Source organism: Lathamus discolor, chromosome 3, assembly GCF_037157495.1.
Source record: "Lathamus discolor isolate bLatDis1 chromosome 3, bLatDis1.hap1, whole genome shotgun sequence".
In the NCBI taxonomy this organism is placed as follows: Eukaryota; Metazoa; Chordata; class Aves; order Psittaciformes; family Psittacidae; genus Lathamus; species Lathamus discolor.
The window spans coordinates 3,038,578-3,059,770 of NC_088886.1; the positions used below are offsets into that span (position 1 = coordinate 3,038,578).

Sequence of the window (21,193 nt, forward strand, 5' to 3'; positions counted from 1 at the left end):
AGAGAAATTTCTCTAACATACTGAGCAAAGGAAACGGCAAAGAAACCTGAGCACGTTGCCTTTGCCTTGGGATTTGCCTGGAAACAAAACCCACCACCACATTTCACACACAGCAAGAGGTTCTGTTCTGATTTTACAAATCCATTGTTTAGCAACACATTCATTCCAGTAGATTAAGATTTTAAATACAAGCTCCCCCTCAAAAAAGCCATATTTATGCTTTCAGAGATTCTTAATTTCCCTTTCACTGAGGCATTGGTGTATTGCCTTGTCCTTGGAGAGTTTTATCTGGGATTATCCATATGTACCAAAACACAGCTGTTCCACTTCTTTCCTCCTTTCTTTTTTCCACACAGAAAAACCTGCCTCTATCAGCCACCCAATTAGCTGCTCACTATCAAAAGGCTGCTGGGGCCTTTCATCTTCTGGAAAACTGGATTCAAGCGAGAGGGTGTCATGGAAACTGTGTCTCGGGTCATTTCCTGTTTCGGTTTTTAGCCACCAAAAATAAAATAGTAATAACAACAATAGTGGGGGGTTTGTGATGAAAACAAAACAAAAGACTTGTTATCCCAGGCTGCAAAGCACGCAGGGGCTATTAAAGAAGGAATAAATACCATTCTTCATGAGAAACCTTCATCTGACAAACCCGAAACCTGATTTTCAATTCAACATGCACCTCTCCCCTAAAGAAAGCGGAGATCAAACGTGAAGAACACAAAACCTGCAGCAAATATGCAATGAAATAATGAAAAATTTAAAAGAATCCATCTAGCTTTCAGAACATGGAGGCTTTTTATAGTTCACAGAACTGCTGTACAGCAGACACTGTGTTTCTCCACGTATTTCACTATCAAGTAGGGTAGAAAAGCGTGAGGTAATTGCATAGGGGACTGCAATCAACCCACAGAAGTTGCAGGCATTTCACCTCCTTTTAGAAACTAATAACCTCAAATACCTCTAACTTACGTAGAAGCAGTTCAAGCTTGCTGAATATCAGTATTAGAAAAGAGATGCATTTGACTGGTGAAAAAACCTTACAAAAGACACCAAATTCATAAATGTGATGCATTTCAACCAGCTGCTCCAGGCTACAGGTAACATCACATCTATATAAGAAGCCCATGCACATGGAAGGGCCAGTGCAAGGGGAGATGTTTGTACAATATTCATCTGAAACTAGTATGATGTTAACAACATGAACGTTTACCATGATGCCACATGCAAGGTGATGGCTGGGAAGTCCATGCTCCATGCTTCTGATGAAGTTTCTGCTAATCTTAATCTGAAATTACATAATTCATAGAGTCCCAGCCTGGTTTGCGTTGGAAGGGACCTTAGAGCTCATCCAGTTCCAACCCTTCCACTAGAGCAGCTTGCTCCAAGCCCCTGTGTCCAACCTGGCCTTGAGCACTGCCAGGGATGGGGCAGCCACAGCTTCTCTGGGCACCCTGTGCCAGCGCCTCAGCACCCTCACAGGGAAGGATTTTTCCCACAAGTTCTGGATGTAAGCCCTCAGCTCCACCTTACAACACACAGTTATTCACTAAATGTGTCACAATCCAAGTGATCATTTTGCTAATGGCATGTTTTTGAGGAACTCTAATCAGGGGAAATTTGGAGCAGGGATACTCTGGGTTAGAAAACTGTCAATATATGCATATCCACATTATGGGGGAAACTACCAGTTTCTGATTCCAGCAACCAGTGCTGCTATCTCCAGTTTCTGAACCCTGCAGACACAACTCTGTTTCTTCTTTAAATTAACACACTGCAACCACAGGCTCTTAGAAATTCCAGGTTCATTCTATCTAAGGAAGCAAGGGTCGTATTCAAAGCTAAAAAAGAAATAGTAAGGGAAAGCTCATAAAGCAGGGAGCTTTTATCCTTAAGATAGGTGGTAAATAAAGATAAAGACTTAAGAACAACTTAGTCCTTTGCCAGAGGGAGAGATAAAGACACCATAAGGTTGCACAAATACCCACATACTGCACTTCATGAAACACAGAGTTAAATGTGGAGACTAACAGGGAAAGACAGTTCTCCTCTTAGGGGAGGAAGTAAATCAAGGGTATCGCTTACGTGAGAGCTTTTCTTTGGCAAGAGGAGGTTGAGCAAAGTGCACAGTACCTGGAATGCACCCATTTACAAGCACACCTAGAAAGGGATTAAGCCTTTATTCAAAAATAAGCAGGTTGGCTCTTTATTTGGTTTGATACAGAGAAATCCTATGTGCTCCTGCTGGGGCTGCTGGCAAAAAGGTGTTGAGTGATTTGTCTCTAAAAGCTTTTTCAGTTCTCAATTAGAACAAAGACATCAATGCATAATATCTTGGTTTCTCCTAAGGCAAGAAGTGTCTTCAAGTCATGCAGGAACACAGGGAGAGCCCAGCCCACTGCCTTTCACCCCTGATTCACTTTGCCAATGCATGCTCCTCTTGCAACATCCTCCAGTTTAATACCTTCAATCCTCTTTGAAGGTACTTGGGTGTAAACCTCAGCTTTCACTCTCAGCCACCGCACAAGCCAGTGCTTTACTCTTTGGGAGAAACTGCAGACATTCAACTCAAACCAGACACGGACCAACTTACGCTCTTTCATGAAATGATGAGTCTCCAGCTGTGACCACACCAAATACAAGGAACAGGGTGAAGATGGGTGGCTGGGCTCCAAGGCAAGAAGCAGAGGTGAAGTACCCTGCAAGAGCTACTGCTATCAACACACCTCTGTTTGGAGGCACCCAACCACCAGCAGCCCCAGTTCTTCATCTTAGAAATACATGAGCAGCATTTGCACAGCAACCAGCAAGAACTAACTCAATCCACAGAATACATCTACCTTTCCCATCAGGGACAGACCATCTATGCAAATTAGAAGCCCTACTCCAAAGGGCACCAATCACATCCCTCCAGCTCTATCATCCTAATGAAAAGCATGTGGCTTGCTTTGCCTCCCCTTTTATTTGTTACTAATGTTCTCTGTGAATCCACACTCAGATGTTTCCAAACTGCAACACACTTTCTGCGGTCCTTGCAACAGGCCTAAGGGTGACACAACCTCTGCTTGCACCCCCGTAGAGCACATGAATCAGCAGTGACTGCAAAAGGAGATGCCTTCATTAGAGAACTTCAGAATTGTTTTGTTAAAGTTTAGTTCTTTTTGCTAGTGGAAACTCAATTTGATGCCCAGAAGAATGAGAATGAGATGCCCGGAAGAATGAAGATTCACGAGATTCTTGTTCTCATTTGCCAGGTCAAACCAAACATACACATGACCCTGCAGCTTATCTTTTGAGAAAGAAAATCACTTTCTCGCCAAGAATCTGTGGTGAACCACATACAAAAAAGTAATACCCAAAATCCAGCTGAGAGGTTGAACAGATGATGAAAACTAACATCAGATCTCAATTTAAAAATTAAAGGTAATCAAATGCTGTTGTGGTCATTATAGACAAACCCGATCTGTGGCCCAGACCAGAACTAAAGGGACTACCTGGGCTGAGAAAAGTTGTCTCAATGTCACCAGGCTGGGAACCAGCTATTGTTTGATGCAGCCCCACTTGTGCTGCCAGGGTAGCACAGAGCTCATTGCAAATGCAAAGCCCCAGCTGGGGGTAGGAAGAACTGAACGTGTTAAATGCTTGGCTGGTGAGTGCCTGTACCAATCCCCCTTCGTCAGGGACAGGGTTCCCTCCCCCACCCCATCCCACTCCGCATTATTCTCCATTCAAGCTGAAAGTGAGAAGGTCTTTTCCTGTGCCGCTTCGTGTCAGCCAGACTTGGGAAGCTCGGCAGGAATTGCTGAGAGATCCAGAAAGGACACAAAAGCCTCTGCCCACAAAGCGCCCTTTCATCTAGGCAGTATGTCTATTAAATACGTCCTGTTAATGTGCATACATTTTTATAAAGAGATTATAAAGTGAAGACTCAGTCACTAACTCGACTGCACAATAAGATTTTCAAGTCTATTACTAGAAAAGGGGTTTAAAATGAGTAGCTGGGAATGCTTCACAGCTCCTCTGCAGTAACACTCAAATAGGTCTGGTACCGTCAATGCCATCCAAAGCTCTATTTAATATGTTTCAATGCTTTTATTTCTCTATTTGGTGACACAGAGGGACCTCAGACTATGACCACTCTGCCTTCAGTACTGCTCAGGGGTAAAACAGAAAGGATGGTCCAAGCCCTGACCTGCTCCAAACACGACGCTCAGAGAGCAACCAGGTAGTTAAAAAGAATAAATAAGATCAAATTTGATTGGAACCTGCTCTTTCCTCTTGGCATCGGGAGGAACTGGGGAGCTGCCATTCCTGAGCATTTGCTCCTGCTCTCATCAAAACCAAAGCGGTAAACAGCCACTTCATCCACTTTCTCCATTACATCCTTTTCTACATCTTTTTCTTCCCTTTCCTTTGTTATTGGGCTCAGCATCTCCCAAGATTTTGAATAACTAAGTCAGGCAGATACACATTCCTGACAGCCTTGGGAGAAAGCAAGTTAGTTTCTGTCCATTGAGAGGTAAGGGGAAAAAAAGAACCTTTTTTCCTTTCTGCATCAAAGCAAGGCCACAAGTTGACAATCTTCACCAGCGTGGGTATGGCTAAAAGCCAGCTACACATAACAGCATTTGCAGGACCTGCAGCAAGCCACGCTGCCAGCCCAGCTTCTATAGCAAGGTTTTAATAGTTTAAACACATTTCTGGTCATGCAGATGATCAGACTTAGGGCCTGATGCTAATATTAGTTCTAACCTTCTTTCAGAGCAAGAATCCCAAAAAGGCTGTGAATCTGATTTCAGTATGGAAACGAAATGTCATCTCCTGGCGGCAGTGACAACCCCCCATCCAGCTCCTAGCTGCAGACACAGAGGAAGAGAGGGTGGTTGCAACACCTCTGGGTTTTGTCATGCAGAATGTGCTCTGCGCATCAGCTCTCCGCATTCGCAGCCCTTCGGCATCCACTCAGCTCCCTTCCAGTCCCACAGGGATACCTTCCACCAAGCACAAAATATCTGGGGTCTGTTACAATCATGTTATTTCTTGTGCTGATCAAAGGGAAGGGTCCATCTGCCACACCAGAGCTGAGAACCAACCACCTCAGCACCACATGCATCACACAGAGGAGGGCAAAGAGCTCTCCTGATGCTGGCACTGATAGTACTGGAAAGCATGAGACAGAACAGCAAAACCAACACAGAACAAGCAAAACAGAGCTCAGGAAGTGGTGGAGTGATGCTGGAAGCCAGCTCTGCTCCACCTTTGGTCTGCACAAGACTGCCCAAAGTACAACTTCATGGGAACCTCCTGCACTTCCCAAGGAGTCAAGGTTCAGGGTCAAAGGCCCTGAACACACAATAACATTATTTTGTATGCAAGCTGCACCAAGATGTGGATTCATAAAAAACAGGTAAAAGCCTGGAATAATCCTGACCTGCACTGTACATACATCTAGCAAAGCAGCTCTTATCTGACTTGGCTCAAAGGGGACAATAGCCTTCATTACATTTTCATAGAATCATAGAATAGTTAGGGTTGGAAAGGACCTTAAGATCATCCAATTTCAACCCCCCTGCCGTGGGCAGGGACACCCCACACTAAACCAGGTCACCCAAGGCTCTGCCCAACCTGGCCTTGAACACCGCGAGGGATGGAGCACTCACAACCCCCCTGGGCAACCCATTCCAGTGCCTCACCACCCTAACAGGAAAGAATTTCCTCCTTAGATCCAATCTAAACTTCCCCTGTTTCAGTTTGAACCCGTTACCCCTTGTCCTGTCACTACAGTCCCTGACGAAGAGTCCCTCCCCAGCATCCCTGTAGCCCCCTTTCAGATACTGGAAGGCTGCTATGAGGTCTCCATGCAGCCTTCTCTTCTCCAGGCTGAACAGCCCCAACTTCCTCAGCCTATCTTCATATGGGAGGTGCTCCAGTCCCTGATCATCCTCGTGGCCTCCTCTGGACTTGTTCCAGCAGTTCCATGTCCTCTTTATGTTGAGGACACCAGAACTGCACACAATGCTCCAGGTGAGGTGTCACAAGAGCAGAGTAGAGGGGCAGGATCACCTGCTTTGACCTGCTGGTCACGCTCCTTTTGATGCAGAAGGTTGGCTTTCAAAAGACTCATAGAATCCCAGACTGGTTTGGCTTGGAGGGACCTTAAAGCTCATTCAGTTCCAAACCCCTGCCACGGGCAGGGACACCTTCTACTAGAGCAGGATGCTCAAAATCCTAAAACAATGCACTTCTATGCAGTCATTTTTAATTATAAATGCATTATCCTTTTCCAGATGCTTCTTTTTCTCCTTTAGCAGGGATTTTCAGGCCCTATTAAATCATCCAGACGACACACTCGAAGCAGAGAGCACACACAGCAGGTCTTGCTTTTCAAATGAGCCTTCACATAGCAGGTCTGCACTCTTTTCATCCTGACTCCAAGTCTTTCCTTCTCAAAATAGCCACTGCACCTCTGCTCCTCAAAGAGAAATCTTCCATTCCAAGCACCAAAACCCATGGCAATGTATGTTGGGTTTCATTTATTTTTGGAGGCTTTCTATTCTTGGATTCCTATGAAAAAGCAGCATTTCAAAGACTGAGTTTGCAATTACCAGCACCTACTTTTTTAATGTATTTCTAGCCTTACAGTCAACAACTTCCTGAATAAATGCATAAATATGAAGGGAGAGGCAAAATTACTTTTATGTGACATCACGGTGAATCAGTACTTTAAAATTCATTAGATTCTGCTTCTTACCAAACAGATATGAACAGTCATTCCTATCAAGCATGTCCCTCAGACCAGCTACTGAAAACACAACACCAGCAGGATTCAAAGTAGACAGAATGGTATCATCTTAAATTATAGCTTCATTTCAACCCAAAGTGAAAAGTAGACTTCATTTTTCCCCAAATCACACTACTGGGCAGTAACTCACAGGATAAGGTAGGCTACATAAGTGATGCTAGCTTTGTATTTTCAACCTAAGCATAGAATCATAGAATAGTTTGAGTCGGAAAGGACCTTGAGATCATCCAGTTCCAACCCTCTGCCATGGGGAGGGATGCTACACCTAAAGCTAAAAAGGACTGAAGTTTCAATGCAATGAAACTTTCCTGCAATGTATTTGAATGTTAACCTTTGTCTTTTTTTAAATCATGACAAGCAGACACCAGAGACTGAATATCCAGGAATAACACTTCTAATCTTAATCTAACAGAGCAAAGATCTCTGAAATATATAGTTTAAAACAGCCTCTTGAGCACTGCTGGATATGATGACACATGAGCCCTCCCCAGTCCTTATTCCTGTCCTCCTGCCAGCACCAAAGTACAGTTTTCCCTGTAAATTGTTTCCTCCACCTAGCCAGACCAAGGGAATAAACCCCACATCACACCTGGCAGTCCCGAATAGCCACTGACAAAAGAAACGAAAGACAAGGAAGAAATTCCCATTACACACAATTCTTTGTGTCTCCCGCTTGACCGCATCATGGAATAGAATCATAGAATAGTCAGGGTTGGAAAGGACCTCAAGACCATCTAGTTCCAACCCCCCTGCCATGGGCAGGGACACCCCACACTAAACCAGGTCACCCAAGGCTTCATCCAACCTGGCCTTGAACACTGCCAGGGATGGAGCACTCACAACTTCCCTGGGCAACCGATTGCAATGTCTCACCACCCTAACAGGAAAGAATTTCCTCCTTAGATCCAATCTAAACTTCCCCTGTTTAAGTTTTAACCCGTTACCCCTTGTCCTGTCACTACAGTCCCTGACAAAGAGTCCCTCCCCAGCATCCCTATAGGCCCCCTTCAGGTACTGGAAGGCTGCTATGAGGTCCCCACGCAGCCTTCTCTTCTCCAGGCTGAACAGCCCCAACTTCCTCAGCCTGTCTTCATACGGGAGGTGCTCCAGTCCCCTGATCATCCTCGTGGCCTCCTCTGGACTTGTTCCAGCAGTTCCATGTCCCTTTTATGTTGAGGACACCAGAACTGTACACAATGCTCCAGGTGAGGTGTCACAAGAGCACAGTAGAGGGGTAGGATCACCTCCTTCGACCTGCTGGTCATGCTCCTTTTGATGCAGCCCAGGATACGGTTGGCTTTCTGGGCTGCGAGCGCACACTGCAGCCGGCTCATGTTCATTTTCTCATTGACCAGCACCCCCAAGTCCTTCTCTGCAGGGCTGCTCTGAATCTCTTCTTTGCCCAGTCTGTAGCTGTGCCTGGGATTGCTCTGACCCAGGTGTAGGACCTTGCACTTGTCATGGTTGAACTCCATAAGGTTGGCATCAGCCCACCTCACAAGTGTGTCAAGGTCCCTCTGGATGGCATCCCTTCCCTCCAGCGTATCAACCGGACCACACAGCTTGGTGCCATCGGCAAACTTGCTGAGGGCGCACTCAATCCCTCTGTCCATGTCAGCGATGAAGATGTTAAACAAGACCGGTCCCAACACCGATCCCTGAGGGACACCACTCGTTACCGGTCTCCAGCCGGACATCGAGCCATTGACCACAACTCTTTGTGTGCGGCCGTCCAGCCAGTTCTTTATCCACCAAGTGGTCCATCCATCAAATTGATATCTCTCCAATTTAGAGAGAAGGATGTCGTGTGGGACAGTGTCAAACGCTTTGCACAAGTCCAGGTAAATGACATCAACTGCTTTACCCTTATCCATCAGTTCTGTAGCCCCATCATAGAAGGCCACCAGATTGGTCAGGCAGGATTTCCCCTCAGTGAAGCCATGCTGGCTGTCACCAAGCACCTTGTTGTTTTTCATGTGCCTTAGCATGCTGTCCAGGAGAATGTGCTCCAAGATTTTACCCAGCACAGAGGTGAGACTGACTGGTCTGTAATTCCCCGGGTCTTCCATTTTCCCCTTCTTGAAAATGGGGGTTATATTTCCCTTTTTCCAGTCGTTGGGAACTTCACCTGACTGCCAGGATTTTTCAATCATGCCGGCTGTTGCCGGCTGAAGTGGAACCTGCAGCCAGTGCACCCGCTCCCTAACAAAATACTGAGCCACAATTTAGGATCCACTGAGTTGCGGTGGTCCTTCCTCCTGTTTTACACTCCTTGCAATGATGAGAGACCCTGCTGCTTTCTTTTCCTCCACAAATGGTGTTTAGATCTCCAAAATCCAAGTCAGAAACCCCAAATTAATTCCATATTGGGAAAAGCAAGGGAAAAGAATCCGCCAGTTCACTGACCATGAACAAAACAAGAAAAATATCCTGAAAATTACCTTCTTCTGTACCAATCTTCCATCAGCATTTGCCCATGGGTTGATTTGCACTGGTTAGGCTACCACTGAAAGCAAATACTCCAGGCAAACTTCATATTTCTCCCACAGTGCACACCTCTGTAGCCAAACCAAGGTGATTGCTGCAAAAGATATCCAAAAATCATTCCTCACCTGATGCTTGCCAACATCTCAGCATCTACTGCAGCCCAAAAAGCAGCACACAATTTGTTGTTCCTCTCCCTTACTGCTTGGAGGTAAAATAGTACTAGTGCAAGTCAAACACGACTGGTCTCTGTCAAGGACTTGGGCTGTCTCCCATTCCCAAAGGAGCAGCCAGGTTTGGGATGCATCAATGAGCTGAACCATCCCACCCTGTCACACACTACCCGATACACAGCAGACATAGAATGGTCCTCGGCCAGGAACAGCTCTGCTGTCAGCACTGGCCAAGCTGTCATCTGGATGCTGCTGAACACCTCTCCTTGCAGCTGTAGCACTATTCCACCAGTTTGCATCCACATCCACTATCACGTGGTACGGGAAAATGGTCACAAGCCTGTAGGGATCCCATAGCTGATCTTCCTTGTACTAACATGGCTTCTAGGGAAGAACTGGTGAAGACTGCTGCTTATTTGGTTAAAACCAACATGCTTTGCTAGCTTGCCAATCATTTCAGTATCAAATGCTAGCCTCACACCAAAGGAGGGTCTGCTTTGATAAAATCTTATGTTCCTGAACTGCACAATTTGGGGGTCTTTTATTTTCCAACAAGTTCCCAAGGGCTGGGAAGCTCTTTCCAGCCTTGGCTCAGAGCCTGCACTTGCTCCAGGCAAACAGGCTCCCAGTATAGCTATTTTTGGGTCTGTCCCTTCTCCCCTCCACCCCATCACCACAAACACCTCCCAGGTTTTGTTCAATATTACTCCTGAGGTGAAAGCACGACCAAAGAGGAAATACTTCTAATACTTCCTGTGATGAGAGCAAGAGAAGCAGGGACTGAACCAGAGACAGAGTGGTCATGGGGATACCTAATCCCTTTGGTGTGGTACCATCATATCATCACCATTAAGCAGAACTTACTTTCATGTGCAATCTGGTCTGAAATGCACAGAAAGCAGCACAAAACTACTCACATAACCCTACACAAGGACTTCTGCTTAAGGCATCCCAGCTTCTAGAAACTTTATGGCAACTTCCAGATGCGTCTATTTTAAAGCCTTTTTCCCTGGCCTCATTCCCACCTGCGACAATCACAAGCATAGCCAAAAACTCCTTCTGCATCACAGAAGTACGTGCAAAAGATGGCCAAAACCAGACAGAGAGCACTGGCCAGACAGCTCCAGAAATGCTGGAAGTGAAATTACAGCTTTCCTCAGAGGTGTCAGGGCTTTTCTGTTCTAAGGGAGTAGTTGCAGCTTCAAATCACATTGTCAAAGTTGAGTAAAACCGTGTGCCTGAAGGGAAGCAGCACTAGTGAGAAGCTGGGTTTATCAGCTGCTTGTGGCTGAGGAGCTGGTAAAGGGAGATGTAACAGTTTGGTTTTACTAATGATTGTAGTTGTGCAAATATACTTTTGCCAAATCACATGGGAGACTACGGAGACTTTACAGGCAGTTGATAAAGTGGGTCCATTAAAACTTTTCATCAGGTTGGAAATCATAGAATCATAGAATAGTTAGGGTTGGAAAGGACCTTAAGATGATCCAGTTCCAACCCCCCTGCCATGGGCAGGGATACCTCACACTAAACCATGCCACCGAAGGCTTCATCCCATCATCATTACAAACTCAACTCAGATTTTCTCTGCTAAATTAGACACATGGAATCACATAGAAAACTGTACTGGGGATGAATACACATAGTGCAAGATTCAAGCCATGACTTCATATGCACTTTGGTTTGTATCAGAAAAGGCATGTCTTCACAACAGACACTGGGTCAGTATCAATGATGTTAAACTCTGTTTTTCATGGGAAAGAGAGCACCAGGAAATCCATCCAGATTTCATTAACATTGTTTGTTATTGAGCAACAATACACTACAGGAAAACAATGACTGCAGAATGCAGTCCCTCATACTTTATCATTTTACACTTTATTCTGCATTAAGCCTGTGACACAAGAGGTAGTAGAGCTGTTAGCCAAAACCTCAGCAGAATTTCTGATATACAAAACAAAGGCTGATATAATCAAACAAGAACAGCTTCAAAAATTAAGTGTAAGTAATTATCCATGTACAAGAAAACAGGAAAAAAGACCAGAAGTCGGTATTTTCCTATTGAACTACATAAAAAAAAATATCACTCCTGGGACATTAGCCAACCATTTAAGTCCCCAGCAAAGCCCCCATAAGCTCTGATCCACAAAGCATTGCCATTCCCAGGCTTGCCTTCACCAACAACCAGACTCACACTCAGGTAGGCCTATATCCCAACCATGAGCAATTCAAACCATGGAGCAGCCTCGGGTACCTCCTCATTGCTGGGCACTTCCACACATGAGGGTACTGAGCTGAAAAGGCTCCAATAGTTTCTTTGCCAGGTTTTTAACCAATAATTGATGAACTGAAAACAATCATTATTAAACAAGCACAAATACTAATGCTGTTTAACAGTAAGTTTGGATAGGGCTTGGAGCAAGCTGCTCTAGTGGAAGGTGTCCCTGCCCGTGGCACAGGTTTGGAACCGGATGAGCTTTAAGGTCCCTCCCAACCCAAACCAGTCTGACAAATGAAGAATAATTTGCTAACCCTTCCTTTTATCCACACACATAAAAGAATAACTGGTAAACAGACACACACACAAATCATAGAATCATAGAATAGTTAGGGTTGGAAAGCACCTTAAGATCATCCAGTTCCTTTGAATACTTCACATTTCCTTCCATTCTCAAACACATCATGCCTTTCTGTCTGAAGGAAGGCGAAGCACTCGATGTTAGTTGGCAATAAGCATTCCATTTTTCCCTCTCTGCTCCCTGGCCAAGCTGCCAGCAGCAGAGCAGCCTCTCTGCTATGTTCAGCTGTCAGGCACTAAACCATTCCTCCTCAGCTGAATTAAGCCAAGAAAAAGGTGGGCTAACACATGCTACATTTACTTTTGCACCTTCTTAACACATGTGTTATCAGCCCTGCCACAGCCGAGAGATTCCCAATCGCTTCACAGCATACCTGGATTACTCGCTGCTAATAACCCTTCCTGTCCCTGCCACGACTGGCAGGGTCCTTGGTCACAGCAGTGCAGGGGACAAGTAATTATCTGCCATTCCACCTTGCTGCACCACACTCGGCAACTTTTATCTGCACAGGACAGCTGCCTTCCTCCTGTTTGAAGTGAAATGTCAGTCTGTGCTAATGCAACATGACTTACATCCTAACGATGTCCTCGTGCTTTGAAGAAACAACTCAAAGCCTAATTAAAAATTCACATTCTGTCTCCTACGTGCAGCCATTTCCCTGCCCTTCCACCAGGATCTCTCCTGTCTTTCTGAAGTGCTTCATGCCAGGAAAAAAAAAGCCCTAAGAATCCATGTGGAACAGGATGAAAAACTGCTGCAGACTTGGGCTTTCAGAGCGCCTTGAACAAGGTTGCTGCAGCTGGATTCAAACCAAGATTTAATCATGTAAAACAGATGAGGGTTTACTCCACTGGTTTCTACTCTGTAATTATCACTGAAGTGCACACTACTGCCAAATAATAATTAAAAGAAAAAAAGATAAAGTCAAATATTTATCAGCCTTCCTTACTTACATTTTTCTATTGTATTTCAGCTTCACCAGCTGGAAACAACCTGAAAATAAAAGAGAAAACAAGAAAAAGGAAGCAGTTTTCTCTGCTGCCGTGTAGTTGAGGATCCACAGAGGTCCAGGCTTCAGACCCAGTGCTGTACATCAAGGAAGCACCTTGCAGTCACCAACAGATTTGTAAATACGCACAGAAAGCAGCAGGGAAATGTGGGAAACCCCCAGTTCTGGCATCTCAAATGGTGTGCAGAGCAGCTCAAAACAGGATTTCTCTCTTCTAAGATGTAATTCCAGCCATTAGCCAAAAGACCATCCCATTAGGGAAAAAATACTGTAGTCTATCAGTGTCTGTTTTCAAAGGGATTAAATAAATGGACAGCTCTGATGACTGCAACTCTCTGCCATCACCCAAAAATCTTCAAAGAATGTGGATTTTCCAGAACAATGGCAGCAGGGATTCTTCCCTATCCCCTATTCCTCCCTGGACATCTCCCCATCTCTGTGTCACTGTGGTCTGTGCACAATCTGTGCTTCTACAGAAACATATGGCCAGAGAAGTTATTAATAAAATAAGTAAATAATATGCTTTGCAATCAACCTGGAGAAGCTTGTACTGTGCTGTTTCGTATTTTACACATCACAACATCACCTCAACAAGTATTCATATAATTAAAAAACACAACCACCAAGCCAAACAGGAAAAAAACAACCAGCAAACTCATGTTTTCAGATCCAACATGCCTGATTTTTTCCTTCCAAGCTCCAAGAGCAAGTAGCAGACAATGACAAAGGACTCTGCTTCCTTCATGGAGTCAGTGTAAAGGATTAAGATGGCAGAGCTGCCTTCGAAAACATCCAAGGCCCTCTGGGCCTGTAACTTTTGTTACTATCTGGCTAGAAACATCAACATGCATCTTGAAAGTTATAGAAGCACTTAATGCTTTTCATCTTCAAAGCATTGCTTAATCCTTTCAACTCTTTGCAAGTGTTATCCCCTTGTTTTGGAGGTGGAAATGTTACCTTGCCCCACACTATCAAAAAATAGCCCTCACCTTGGACACCCCCTGCAGCTTTAAAGGGTTAAACTTGGCCAAAACCAAACAAAACACTCACAGAAGTTCTGATTTATTCTTTTCCTGCCTTTGCCTCCCAACCAGAGAATTTCAGTTGTTCAAACCAACAACCTACTCTGTAATTTTAACAGGTCACAGAAGCCAGGATCAGAAGAACCAGGTAACAGGGATGCTGAAACTCTAGCAGCAGGTAGGTCATGCCACAACCACCAATTTAGTTTTAATTTTAGTATAAAGGGATGCTAAGCTTTTAATTGCTGCTGAGGGCCAGCTCTGCACAGGAGAATACATTGCAGGACTGTCAAGCAAGCTACCCACTGACCAAGCTCCAGCTCCTCTGCAAATGATATCAGGCTATTTAAGATACAGTCTACTGAGTAATGACAAGTATTACCGCTACTCAGACTGGCAAGTGGAGATGTGATTGCACTCAATCTTCCGAGGATGCAGCCTGCTGCCAAAAGCTGCTCCCTGTAATGATATGAGTGCTGTCAACACGTGCGCTAGCAAACAAAAAGAGAAAGTAACGGTGATGGGTGCCTGTAGGTACGGTACCTGTGTCCTACTATAGGAACAGCACCCACCACAAACCAGCAGCTTCTCCTTGGAGGTGGGAACAATAACTGATTGGTGCAATAGAGGAAGTTGAACAATCAGTGAACTTTCTATATTCCACCACTCCTGGAGACATAACACCCAGGATAGTAACACACAGACACACAGGTAACAGTAATGCACAGGAGCAAATGACACTGGGGACAGTAACACACAGGAACGTTCTGCCTGCAGCACCCAAAACATGTTCTCATGGAGTGAATACTTTTTATGATACAAATGTAGATATTCTAATTTGAAACTTAAATAAGAAACTGTTAAACCACTGTCCAATACATTCTGCAAATGATGCATCTCATAAGTTGTCACCTACTTTGCACTATCCTCAGCTGCTCTCTGCAGTACTGTTCAAGGAATAAAAGTATGTATGAAATCAGAGCACTTAGGCGAGAAAAAGCATTACTTAAGGTAATAGATAACGCACTCACACAAGTGCCTATAAACAGAAAGCTGTGGTGTGAATGCCAAAAACAACTGTCAGGCTGATGCTGGCATCACAAATCTCTCACCCTTGCTCTTCTTGTACCTTCAGCCTATATACCACAAAGTGGATGAACACACACCTCGTTCCTCTCAAGAATGCAAAACAACATGATTTGATTAAAACCACAAAGTCCTTCTTGCTGTTGGACTAACAATATGAAACACTGGTGGAAGAATGTATCACAGGAAGCAATACTGCGCAGAGGAGACAAATCTCATTGATAGCACTGATGGCTGCTTCAGCAGAAATCTAATTCCTTTTCTATCTCCCAACTTCCATACGTGCTACTGTCTGCCCCTTTCCACAAGCATTTAAGGCTCACAGATACCATGGTTCTCCTCTTACCTTTTCGACTTGCTCCTCTAGTGCCCGCTCTGGAGGCTTCACCTCACCCTCCCTTCCTGCATTTATGGAGGCTCTGTCTACAATTCCCTCTTTCTCCAGGCTGGAAACACACCCAAACCAACCTCTCACCTTCACTCTATTGAAGTGTTTCCACCTGCTCGTTCACTCATTGGATGTTTCCTCCAGCCCAGACCTACCCTTCCTCCAAAGCCCTCACCCACAGACGCGTCCCGCTGCAGCTGGCGGCACCTCCTCCTGCCTATTACCAGGATGTGCAGACAACTGGCAAGGACCAAAGCATGAAGAGAGCATGCAAGGGAAGTGTTAAATCCTGCGTCTTCCTCCTCTACAGTTCACGAAGCTAAATAAAACCGCAGCTCTCAAATGGCTGGGTATTAATCCTTCCTCTTGCTACCGCAACTTCCTCTCACCAGGTCCTGATTTGGGGCCTCTCCCCATGGTAAACCCAACAACACCCCTTGATTTAAACCCAATTAAAACCCAAAATCATTCTCGCTCTTCTTCTTTCTAATCCTTTCTGCCCAGGCACAGCCCCACCATAGCATCTGCCTGCATCACCCCGAATATCCCCACTGCACCAATAGTCCTGCAGCACAAGCAACCCACCACCCAGCATCAAGAGCCTCATGCACAGAGAAAAGTGCATTTAATTCTGTGCCAGCTACACCCGTCCCTGCCTGAGCAGGGTTAGGGAATTCTTACCCTAAAATCAAATGAGAAGCACGGGCTGCAGTGACACATGTCATAACATTTTTTGTTCTACTGTAGGAGGTCGGCAAAGAAGCTTCTAAAATCAGGGGAGGTTTGTTCCCACCGGGTTTTAATCTTAAACAGCTGTAATAATGTTACAGGGGAGAGCAAAGGACAGGCTGTGCATTAGCTTGATGGGAGTTAAGACAGCCAAAATATTAAGCATATAAAAATAGAGCTCAGTTATGAAAAGGGTTTTCAGAGTTTAACTACCGGTTTCACCGCATGAAATTACTTTGGGGCCTTAAATATCCAACTAATAGTAAACTCAATTTGAACATTACCTGCATCCCTGAGCACTGGCATCCAGATTGTTCACGAGTTTGTATCATTGGTGCAATTCTGGGGAAGAAAGCCTGGCTCATCCCGTGGTTAGCTAGTGTAACACAGCAAGGTAACAACGTGTATTTCTGAGTTGCTATTTCAAAGACAGTATGTGCTTAGCTGATTGAATTAGGGCTTTTTTAACACCCGCAACAGATTTAGCAAGGCAATGATACTGACTTAATTTGCATTAACCAGAGACTCCACCAGCTACAGGATTATGCTCGTATCTTTTTGAAGGAAATACACGCATGCATATGCACAGCGTCAGGGAAAAAAGTGACTTCCTTGAATTCGGTACATCAATAATCTACCTTGTTAAGTGAAGTCATTTAAATCCACGTCTTCTTAGCATGAGGGGCAAGAGACAGCTCAGTGTTTCCCCGGACAAAACGCAGCCCTAGGGTGCCGGCTAACACAATGATGCTTCAGAGGTGAGAGAATGAAGCCAGTTTAGAGAAGATAAAAGGCCATTTGGGTAGAGACCCCTGCTGCTCCTATGAAAGTGTCTCCTTTTCAGTTGGGGCGGCTTTTAAAACTGCATTTGCTACTGACCGTACCTTCCCCGGGAAGCCGCTTGGGATCTGATTTCACTTTTTCCCCCCCAGAGAGCCGATGGCTGTAACGCAGATACCCGCTCACCCTGAAAGAAGCACCAGTCCCCACACAAACACCCTATTAAGATGCACTTCTAAGGCGGAGAGGCAAACAATTCCCCATCCCCACCTTCACCCCAACACCGAAACGCACTACAGCATCTGACTATACTTGTCCCAACGCACTCTCGGGCCGGGAAGCCTTTCTTTATCCCGATCGGAGCGTTTTGGAACAAGACTGGACTCATCGCAGCTCCTCGCCAGCAGGCATAGCGATGGATGCTCGGGCTGGGGGGCAGGTTTAGCACCAAGCCACGACCCCGCAGTCACCCCCAAGGCCGGGATCGGACCCCTCCGCTAGAAACCAACCTTCAGGACTTGGGCGGGAGGCGTTTTCTGCCCGTTTCTATTGTGTACATTACAAACAAAACGGGAGTCCGGCGGCTGCCCCCCCGCCCCGCTCCTTGTCCTCAGCGGAGCCGCGGGGTGCTGAAGGGAGCGGGGCCGGGGAGCGGCGGCCCCTCACCAGGGGGAGGGAAAGTTCGCAAAGAAGAAAAGAACTGGGAGAGAGGGCGAGTTGTGAGGGGGAAAAAGAGAGGAATGAAGGAAGAAAGGGCAAAACAGGAACCGGGAAGAGCGTGTGGAGGAGGGAGGGGAGCAGGGACGGAGGGAAAACCAGGCGAGGCCGTACCTGCATGGTGACGACCCCCAGCTCCTCGGTGGCGAGCGTCCTCATCTGCGCGGCCAGAACTTGCGCCTCGTCCAGGATGGAGAACTCAGCCTCGGCGGCTCGCAGCGCGCAGAGCAGCGCCAGGCAGAGCAGGCCGAGCGCACCCCGACCCCGCGGGCGGCGGCCCCGGGCAGCGGCCTCCAGCCGCCCACCGCCCCGCGCCATGCTGCCGCGGCGGGAGAGCCGCGGGCACCGCCTCCGGGCCACTTCCAACCCGCCCCCGGCGACTCCCGCACCGCCTTCCCCCGGGTCCCGGCTCAGGGCTGCGGGGCGGCCGCCCTGCAGGGGGACGGCGGCGGCTCGGCGGGCGGGGAGCCCGGCTCCGGGGGACCCTGCGCGCCGCGGCCCCGCCGCTCACTGAAGAGCGGCGGCGACTGGAGAAACGCAAACTGCGGAGCGGAGGAGGAGCGGGAGCGGCGGGGCCGGGATCGGGAGCGGAGGCGCCGCGGGGAGAGGGAGGCGCTGGTGCCGCCGCGCCGCGGGCGGGGGCAGCTCCGAGACGGGACGGGAGCCACCCCCACCCCCCTCTCCGCTACTGCCCCGCCCCGGCCGCTGCCGGCGGGGAGCCCGCACCGGCCCCGGGCGCGGAGCGGAGGCTGCGGGAGCCGCAGGCGGGGTGCGAACGGCCCTAAGCGTGCTCCTAAAGAGTCAGCAAAACGTTCTTAAAATGTGCCTCTCTTCTGTTTATTTTAACCTCTTATTCTGGCTTTTAACTTATTTTTACCTTTTTTTCCTTTTACCCTTTTTATTATTCTTTTAAAATCTTCTTTTCTTTTAAATCCCTGTCTCTTCCCTCAACCCAGAGCATAGAATCACAGAATCAACCAGGTTGGAAAAGACCTTTAAGATCATGGAGGCCAACCAACCATTATGCACGAAGCCACCCAGCCCTGAGGGTCCTTGTGCAGGCTGCAGTCGAGCAACAAAGCTTGAGGAAGTGTTTACGGTGCAACAAAGGTGAGAAATAGTTACACGGAGAGAAGGGACGCAAAGCCTAATCTGCTCGACGGCACACAAACCACAGCTGTCCTCCCAGGAGGAGCAGGGTAATATGATGGCATAACAGGGTAATAGAACAAGCTGAGACCCCTGGAGAAATATTCACTTTGAGTGACAGAGCACTGGGGTAGGGACAAGCACACGCCAGCTCCTGCACTCAGTGATACGTAGCAGCATCTTAGAACCAGAGAATGGTTTGGATTGAAAGGGACCTTAAAGCTTCTGCAGTTCCAACCCCTGTCAAGGGCAAGAACACCTGCCACTAGAGCAGCTTGCTCCAAGCCCCTGTGTCCAACCTGGCCTTGAGCACTGCCAGGGATGGGGCAGCCACAGCTTCTCTGGGCACCCTGTGCCACCCATTTTTCTCAACCCATCATCTTCTTCACACCTTACACCTTCCCCCCTCATCATGCACCTCATTAGGAACACGCCAAAAGCCTTGCATGAACACTGGGTTGTATTAGGAAAACACGTCCAGGGGAATAAAATTTGCTGCATGAAAGCAGGGGTCCCTTTGTGCCGCACCCGGCAGTGGCTCTGCCCAGCAATCACCCTGCCTAAGAAGCCAAACACTTGGCCCATTCAAAACACATACCCTCTAGATTTGCTCTGTACTAATTAGAACTTTAAGATATGTCATAACCCTGCAGGGGTATAAAATTCGTAAAGAAATCCTACCTGTAATGACAAAAGATAGCTTTGATCCCCACTTCGCTGGTTAATTACATCCTACCAGAGCCACCGGTGTCCTTAACTGCTGTCATTAACTCCATGAGTTAATGATTCATCTAAGAACTAATACAACATAACACATATAATTGTATGGTAATATTCTATTTGTTTGAAACGTGTTTTCTATCTGTTTTAACGGCTGATTTCTTGACTTCTCCCAGGTGCTGGATGCCAGCAGCCATTCCCCGTCCTTGTCTGCAAAGAAGTGGGAGCTGGGCCAGACCCAAATGCCTTCTGCAGTCGGAGAGGGCTGCTGCCGGGCAGCATCTGCTGGCACTGCTCAGGGTCAGGCTTTACCATCCTCTTTTGTTGTAAGGGACCTTCTTTCCAACTCTATTTTGTTTGCTTATAATAAATGTAATTTAATTCTTCCTATGCAAAAGCTGTATCAGCCTGTCCTTGGTTTTTGTTCCTTTAGGGGATTTATGGTTCTAACATAATATACTTCTTCAGTTTTTCCTCAGCAGCGCTAAACTTTGCAGGTTTAGCACAAGCAATCTAAAACAAACCCAGTGCCCCTCAAAGCTGCCGTGATTGGCTTCCTGTATTTCCACGGCTGAAGCAGCATTTGCTACCTGAAAGGCAAGGAATTTTCTTTCCATCATGCTCAAGCCCTTGGCCTTCTGTTGCAATATTTTCCCTGGGCCCAAGAGAGAGAGAAGCAAAACTGAGCCAAATTTGCTCTCAGCACTAGTCATTTTCCTATTACATTGTATGTATTTCTTATTAGAGTCACCAGTGTAGGATGCAAAGGTTTTAAATTATAGTGAAAAGCTGAGTGGTTTTCAAATATCTTGGCTAAACTGCTCAGGGTTTTTACTTTATTTCTGACCTTAACTGCGTGTTTGACAAGAAAACTCCACTTCTGTAAACTTTGTCATATAAAATACCATCAAACCGAGGCCACAGCTGGAGCTGAGTCAGTAGCCGGCTGCATTAGGAACATCACTGAATTTCAAGCTATCCAAGTCATGCAATTTATGCACCCGATCATGAAATCACGAGGTTAATGCTACAAATAGTCTGTCTTCTTTCTTCTTTAACAAGCTAACTTCAGGAAATGAATGAAGCAATTGTCCTTCTGGTTCCAAAGCCCTGGGATCCTGCTCATGGTGAGGGAACCCACTGAACAGGTTTAACATTTTCCTGTACAATCTCAATTCATGCACTCTATGGCCCTGGAGGCAAATCCAGACTCCTCCTGGAGTTCCCATACACTTTGTGCTTCCACCCTCGAGCACAGCAGCCATTAGCAACCCTTTCTTGCACCCTGCAGCCCCAGTGGCCCTGTATTTGTGGTGGAGCTGGTCCATGGTCGCAGAAAGTAGACTTGGTGCAGAATTGCCATTGAGTTAACCACCAGTGGTGGTGTTTCTGAATCAGCTGTACACGCTTGCTTTAACGTGTGAAAATATTTACAGAAAATAGGAAGCACCTCATCCAAAATGCCATGAAAGGAGAAAAAAAAAAATAAATAATAGGATATCTAAAAAAAACCCCAAAATTCAGATTTTGATGTTTCAAGTCACAGGACACCAGTCAA

At 46.4% G+C, this 21,193-nt stretch overlaps 1 protein-coding gene across 5 annotated transcripts in view; it reads right to left on the reverse strand.

The window, feature by feature from the left end:
• The window catches only part of LOC136011410 (VWFA and cache domain-containing protein 1), a 155,415-nt gene that overhangs the window by 96,353 nt on the left and 37,869 nt on the right, over positions 1-21,193 (reverse strand). Inside the window, exon 1 of one of the 5 annotated variants that reach the window (XM_065673136.1) lies at positions 17,881-18,279. The exons of 2 other annotated variants lie outside the window; for them this stretch is intronic. In XM_065673136.1, coding sequence (XP_065529208.1) covers positions 17,881-18,084 — 204 coding nt within the window. In that variant the 5' untranslated portion in view covers positions 18,085-18,279. Of the gene's footprint in view, positions 1-15,498; positions 15,523-17,558; positions 17,578-17,880; positions 18,280-21,193 lie in introns of those variants that run through there. 2 more of the 5 variants (XM_065673141.1, XM_065673138.1) reach the window with 2 other exon arrangements.